This window comes from Priapulus caudatus, unplaced genomic scaffold (assembly GCF_000485595.1).
Source record: "Priapulus caudatus unplaced genomic scaffold, Priapulus_caudatus-5.0.1 Scaffold671, whole genome shotgun sequence".
Lineage (NCBI taxonomy): Eukaryota > Metazoa > Priapulida > Priapulimorpha > Priapulimorphida > Priapulidae > Priapulus > Priapulus caudatus.
The window spans coordinates 296,157-303,639 of NW_014577732.1; the positions used below are offsets into that span (position 1 = coordinate 296,157).

General features: G+C 41.3%; 1 protein-coding gene and 1 long non-coding RNA gene across 2 annotated transcripts in view; one reads left to right on the plus strand and one right to left on the minus strand.

Annotated features, from left to right (window-relative positions):
- The first annotated feature begins 1,026 nt into the window (after positions 1 to 1,026).
- Positions 1,027 to 4,193, plus strand: LOC106812650 (resact receptor-like). The gene is made up of 8 exons (XM_014816572.1): positions 1,027 to 1,087; positions 1,167 to 1,278; positions 1,694 to 1,906; positions 2,334 to 2,438; positions 2,737 to 2,977; positions 3,158 to 3,307; positions 3,521 to 3,704; positions 4,052 to 4,193. The coding sequence occupies exons 1-8, from the start codon at positions 1,077 to 1,079 to the stop codon at positions 4,191 to 4,193; spliced, it is 1,158 nt and encodes a 385-aa protein (XP_014672058.1). The 5' UTR covers positions 1,027 to 1,076.
- Positions 4,194 to 6,289: 2,096 nt separating this feature from the next.
- LOC106812657 overlaps positions 6,290 to 7,483 on the minus strand; it is a 2,964-nt gene continuing 1,770 nt past the window's right edge. The window contains exons 2-3 of the long non-coding RNA XR_001394364.1: positions 7,384 to 7,457; positions 6,290 to 6,793 (exon numbers count right to left, since the gene is read on the minus strand). This is a non-coding gene — a long non-coding RNA (uncharacterized LOC106812657). The remainder of the gene's footprint in view (positions 6,794 to 7,383; positions 7,458 to 7,483) is intronic.

A 7,483-nucleotide genomic window follows, 5' to 3' on the forward strand; every position in this document is an offset into this window, starting at 1 on the left:
GTAGAAAATAATCTCTTCTGGGCCTAATTCCTTATTAGGGACCACCACATAACGATGTTATCGCTTCGGAGGCATGTTAGATTGCCCACCGAATGTTGCAGGTCATTCACGCAACAACTGAATCGTTAAATCTGCTGCCATCACGTGTTTAAAATCAAAATACTAAAACTCCTGAAGTGTTCAAGTCACTGTGAGTGCACCGTTTTGTTTAATTAATTAATTGGCCATCTATAGATGCAAAAAAAATAATGCGAATATCATACTGTCAAAAGGTACATGAACGTCCTCATGCTACATATTTAATAAGTGTGTTGTTTCACAGTGAGAGAATTCAGCTGTCTCGGCGGAGGTCTGTGCTCTCCGAGTGCTCTAGTTTAACTATGCGCTCGCGCGTAGCGCAAATATCTATACATGTGTTACCAACGAACACCACGTATCTTCTCAAACTAACTCTACTCTCTACCTTCTAATAATTCTAAACTACATTAACACTGTCACAACACCATTAATGCTCTGACAGCTAATAGCATTTTGGATGATATCTTGTTCACGATCCTAATGCTAGTGGCTTACGATTTCAGCAACAATGTATGTCATCATCGGCGTCGTTCTGGGCTGTGTAATACTCACCGCATGTGTTGTCATCGGCTGCTGGATATTCAAGTAAGAAGTCATTCCTTCTTCTTTGTAACCCAAGTGCAGATTAGAATAGTGTCACTAGCTGTGCAATACTCACCGCATGTGTTGTCTTCGGCTGCTGTTATTCAAGTAAGAAGTCTTTCCTTCTTCTTTGTCAAGTGCAGATTAGAATAGTCTCACAAGCGATTCTAGATGATTTTATCCTAAGCCTAATCCAAACCCCATCCATTACCCTAACCCTAACCCAATAGGTCATAGGTCTACGCTGATAGACGATAGTTAGGTAGAGCTCTAGTAGGCAGCCCTATATGGGGATGTTTCTCCCAGCAGGCGGCGGGTATACGAGTCACAGCTAAGGAGCACCAGCTGGAAAATCGACTATGATTCGATTGAATTACTGGATGTAAAGAGTAGACACTCCAAGAAGAGAGTAAAGGATGGTAGCAAGGTAGGCTTTATCAATGAGGTTCGCGTGTCCCCTAATTAACATTGCTGCGTGATCCTAGGGCAAATTTCCTCTCATTTAGTAAAACCATCTATGAAACTCACCTGAAGAGTGGATCGTGGAAATTAGACTATGACGAAATAGAACAGCTATCCACTGGCAAGCATAGCAAGAAAAAGTTGCCTGGCAGCAAGGTAAGAAAATGTGGTGCCTTGTCGGTGACAGATTTCCCAATTTTATTGAATTCACAGCAGATATTTTGGACGATGTACAGAATTAGATCGAATGTCACGTGAACGTGAGTAGTGACGCAAATACTCGTGTCGCCATCTAATGTTCACCACGAGTCTCTCTGGTCACGTGAGTGTTCTTGTCACGTGACATTAATCGCGCGAATTAGATTTCAGTAGCGTGAAACTTCTTCTGCTTATAGACAGGTTCTTTTAAAACAACTAAACCGTAGCAGCCCATAACCTTACCCTATACGCCGCACCGCATGTAATAAAATGCGAGAGACGATAACTCTCACAGGATAGTCAAAATTATGAATTAAACTCTTGTAACGCACAAGGTACATTGAATTAATATTGCTTATCGGTATTTTGCTAGCCGAGCATGAAGAGTGGGTCGGATAAGGAAGCTGCCGGTATAAGCGGAGACGCCTCAAAGAGCTCCGGTAGTCAGTCAAAGTCCATGCCGACGAGCAATGGACAAGCCACCTACGCCAAGATCGGTTACTACCGTGGAACCATGGTCGCCATCAAGGACGTCACTAAGGAACACATCAACGTCTCCAGGAACGTCTTGAAGGAGTTCTTTACGGTATAAAAACACGTTAATTACGTCCTCCTTCGTACATTGAATATTAATCCACAAAACTGTAACGGCTATTTAATCGTATTACTCTGCTATATATGCAATACTACTCACGATTAAAAACGTGGCTAATATCTCATCAGTGAGACATAATTATTTCAATTCACCTGCCAAATCAATTACAGCTTTTACATCAACAATTGCAAAGACAGATAGGACACAGTTCTTACTACGATTGTTGTTTAAGTGTAGTAAGTGAGAAATAAGTGTTATCAGCAGTGTATAATATAGATGTCTATAATATAGATCCCGATATTATATACCCCCGGTATTATTATTAAGAGCCGATCAATCTGGTTGAAAACGTTGGGCCTCTCTTCAGGATGCTCTGCTGTTTATTTCATCCAGTACCACAAGTTTATCTGCATTACAGATACGTGACCTACTCCACGAGAATGTGAATCCATTCATCGGTGCATGCATCGAACCACCCAACATCGCCATTATCTGGCAGTATTGTCACAAGGGTAGCATAGTGGTAAGGAAACATATTACACGACAGTGGCGCCACCAGCAAACGATTGGCGACAGTTACAAAACGCAAAACCTTTTCACTAATGTTGAACGAGAAGTGCTTTATACATATGATTTTACGTAGTATAGTTTAAACCTACTCTGTCTAAATAATATGCATTAAACCCATGGTATTGCGTCATGGTAGGGCCGCCTTCGGATTCAAAGTTTGAATTGTAGTTCAAGTTGGAATCAATGAGCAACGTGCAGCTACAGATGCCTTGCATAGCGTCATATCATTGCTCATTATATATATTTATCAGGACATCATAGAGAATGACGATGTCAAGTTGGACAACTCCTTCAAACTATCGATGATCGCTGACATCGCCCGTGGCATGGAATACCTTCACAAGAGCATACTGCATTCCCACGGAAACCTCAAGTCGACCAACTGTCTTGTCGACAATCGCTGGACGGTTAAGATCACCGACTACGGCCTACAAAGCTTCTTGATGGGAATGGGTCAGAAAGAAGAGGAGGATGAAAATTACATGTTTCTTCGTAGGTTATTCGCACGTGCACTCGTACAAGAAAATTTCAGCATTCATGGCTGAGTAAAGATAAGGTAATTAACATGGACGCGGACAATAAATCCATGAAAATAGATATCGAAGCTGCAGATTACATCACGGTGCATGTGGGGTGCCCATTCAACTAAATTTTGTTTATAACACATCACAGGAAAACAGTGGACCGCACCTGAGATTCTGCGCGAAAATTTCCCGAGTCCAAAAGGCACACAGAAAGGGGACGTGTACTCGTTTGCCATCATCACCTACGAGGTGTGTGGCCGACAACCAGCATTCAACTTCGACAACATGGTTCCACGAGGTGCGTTATGTAAACAAATAAATATATATACAAAAAATAAATAAATAAAATAAACAGACAAACCAACAAACAACTAAATAAATAAATAAATAAATAACTGAATAAATAGATAATTAAACCAACAAACCAACAAATAAATAAATAAATAAATAGAGAGGGGGGTGAGAGAAGAGTGGCGGTTAGTCATCATGGCTATATCTATTTTGATTACAGACGCTGTAAATAGAGTGCGCAATGGAGAGGCGAAGCCATTCAGACCCCCCCTCCCGGACGATGAGTTTGTTGACATCTCACCTAAGATCAAGGGACTGATCTGCAACTGCTGGAGTGAGAACACGGAAGTACGCCCCACTTTTACGAGCATTAGAAAGACACTACGAGACATCACTGGCGGAGAGTAAGTCAGATTATGTTACGGGTTTCCAAAAAAAATCAAAAATACCTGATATTTTTTACATTGGAACAGAATGTGACCCGAAGGAAAGTATTTGTTTGGTAAGTTGAATTTTTTCGCCACCAAACACAAATATAACTACTCACGTGGGAAAGAGAGTTAGGATTATAAAGACTTCGATACTATCTCAATTGTTTTCATATGTTTCGAGTAAAATCAACGTATAATCGGGTATCAACGGGCCATAATAATAGGTATCAGCAAGTTCTGAAATAACCGTTAAAGCTGTACGTATTACCTGCGGACTGTATTGATTACATCGGATACGTGTTTGCGCGTGTCTACCGCAGCATCATCATCATCGACATGATATTGAGCATGATGGAGAAGTATTCGAACAATCTGGAAGAAATCGTCGATGAGAGAACTCAGCAGTTGAACGAGGAAAAACTAAAGACAGACAAACTTCTCTACCGGATGTTACCCGCGTAGGTTACAGCTCACCCACTTCATTTTGTTACAACGCCATATAGCAACAGTTATCGCTGATTTGGACTCTGACAGTTACATACAGTTTCGACAAGTCCGAGCGACGCTTGCACGCTCGCGTTCACCGCTCTTATCTAATAATTTGATAGACAAATCGTAACCAAAATATGTTCTGAAAATCGCAACATTTTATTATCGCTTCTCTATCACGTTAGAAGGCTGCTTATAGTGGCAAACCCACCTTATGGTTACGGCCATCAAGAAAACGTACACACGCCGGACTTGCTAGTGAGTTTCCTTATAGGCTGGCAAGAATTCCTTTCCAGCAAAAAATAGTCTGATTGTTGCCGCTTTCTGCTTCAGCGGCACGTACACGCAACACGCACGGCACACCACAACGCACGCAAAGCACGCACACGCCACGCGCAACAAAACTCCCGGCCCCGCGCTCCCAGCGCCCCGCACGCCACCGCCCCCCCCCCCTCCCCCCCCCACGACCATTGTACGGCCACGCGACTACGCACGCACGCGCACTGCACGCGCACTCGACCCGCACACGCACGATCCAAACACCCACCCACACCACACCACTTGGCTCAATGTCGTCAGTCTTCCGCGCACGTGGCCATCTAAACGTGGTGTCGCCTTTATTCCCACGGCGCCGTTCTCTCGACCGATTGGCGTAACGCTGCGGAAACCAACGGCCGTGGATCGATGCGCTCGTTAAATGCTATTTATGAGTAATACTATAGACAGAGGGCAACTCACGGAGATGTGCATAATCGCGAGCAATGTATAACATGTATGTGCTCGCTGGTGGGCCTGCCTGACCTGACTCAGCGCTGCTGCTGTGACGGTCGCCGGCGCTCACAATGGTGCTGACATGCTGACTCGCACATAGCTGACTCGAGGCTAAATCGATGCACGGTGGCTATCACCACAACCACCCACACACACACACACACAAACCACACAACATTTACACACCCCACACCAACACATTACACACACCCCCACACAACATCACCACACACACACGCACGCTACGCACCACTGCAGGAGCACTCACACAGACCGCCCGCACGACCGCACGGCACACACGCACACACGACACAAACACCAAATAATAATATATATATATATAATAAATATTCTTATATAATACATTATATAATCTAAATATATATATATATATGTGAGAGTGTGTATAATATATATTTATTTATTTATTTGTGTCTATTTATTATTTATATTTTTATATTAATTTATCCTATTTAGTTATAATATATATTATTTAATTCGATGTTTAGTTATTTTACACGTTCGTCGATTCGATGTAACTCGTGAAAGTATTTCGGTGTAGCGGGATGTGATGCAAATAAAATACCAGATTTAAATCGACAATAGATTTTTATTAATCATTTAAATAACAGAAAACCATTTCTTTTAATTAAAAATTAATTTTTATAAAAGCTTGTTGGATTCCTTGTGATTTCTACTTCAGGAAAAACAAGTCTAAACAGATATTGCTTGTTATCCACAAGACGTGCTCTGATTGGTGGATATTACATCAGGTTAGTTCGGAGTTTAATATGCATAACAGTTTTTTTAGTAGTGGATGGAGTACAACTCACCTTTACGAAAAGATTTAATCTCATTTTTATTCATCAATTAGGGTCTAGACACAGAAATCAAAACCTCATTTTGTCAATTTTTTCTTGCATTAATATCGCAGAAACACAACGCAACCCATTTGCATGCATTGATTTGAATTATGATTGCAAGAAAATGATTAAATATACACAAGGATTAAAGATCCAAAGTTTGCAATTAGTCATAATTATCCATTTTATTACGCTGTTTACGTCATTTATATACTGATAGGTAGTTATAGATATCGATTAATCCGACCTTTCTAGCTTTCTTATGAATATGGTTTTAAAATTATATAGTCATAGCTCTTATTTATATGTATATGATGGTATTGTGTAATGTGGCCAATTTCTAATGACCATTCATGAGTTTATGTTGCTATTCTACACACGGTGTCAGAAGACAAACTAAGAAATGTCATCTATATAATTAGAATGTGACTATAACTATGACGAACACCGAAGAAATTTGTTTTTGCTGGTAATAATACACTAGTCCGCTCGCAAAATTATGTCACTATACGATAGATATAAACACAACGAGATGCCATACACATGTTGAATAGATAATGCAACTATCAGGGATCATTTGATTTAGTTACACTTGATAAATCACAGGTAAACTTGGGGTAGTAAGCCTTTAATTGCTTACGTAGTGTTATAACTACCTTTTTTTTTTATCGGATATCAATCTCTATGAAACGATTCGCCTCTCACAATGGCAGGTAGAAACAAGCTAATATACAGTGATGACAATGTACTACAGCTACTACTACACACACGCGCGCACGAACACACGAACACACGCAGGCACGCCCTACCGTTATAACTTATATAACTTTGATTCCTTTATTGGTTTCAGTGACATCTTTGTCTTTTGCCTCCGCAGCGCTTCCGTGCCCGTTGCCATTTCCGTTTTCGTTGTCGGTGTCTGCCAGTCTATATATGGGCCTAATATAATATCAAATCACGACACCAATCACGAAAATCACGAATCAAATCAAATCACGCGTTAATGAGTCACTAATACTTGACTAATTGCAAGTGATGCCCGCTATAGATGAAATGCCATGTTCGTTTCCATACAAACAAAATGGCGGAACTTCATTCCATTGGTTACGACAATGAAGGAGTGACAGTGGACGATCTTACAAATAAATAAAATAATTGTTAAATATGTATATATATATATATATATATATATTATATATTATATTGTGTGTGTGTGTGTGTGTGTGTGTGTGTGCGTGTGTGTGTGTGTGTGTGTGCGTGTGGCGTGTGCGTGTGGCGTGTGCGTGTGCGTGTGCGTGTGCGTGTGCGTGTGCGCGTGGCGCTGTCGCGCTTGCACGTGCGTGTGTGCGTGCGTGCGTGTGTGCGGTGTGTGTGTGTGTGTGTGTGTGTGTGTGTGTGTGTGTGTGTGTGTGTATGTTGTGTGTGTGTGTGTGTGTGTGTGTGTGTGTTGTGTGTGTGTGTGTGTGTGTGTGTGTGTGTGTGTGTGTGTGTGTGGTGTGTGTGTGTGTACATATTATATAACTACTTACTCTGTGATCTTTGGTAGAGGTTTGTCGTAGTTTTTCTTTCCACCCAACCAGTACGTCATCTGCATTCCCTTTCCCTATTAAACAAAGACGTGAGGGTATT

What these genes read in the sequence shown, in the direction of transcription:
- LOC106812650 (XM_014816572.1), top strand. An exon ending in AAAAGTTGCCTGGCAGCAAG is followed by an intron (nt 1,279 to 1,693) that starts GTAAGAAAATGT and finishes GTATTTTGCTAG; the next exon opens with CCGAGCATGAAGAGTGGGTC. An exon ending in TCTTGAAGGAGTTCTTTACG is followed by an intron (nt 1,907 to 2,333) that starts GTATAAAAACAC and finishes TCTGCATTACAG; the next exon opens with ATACGTGACCTACTCCACGA.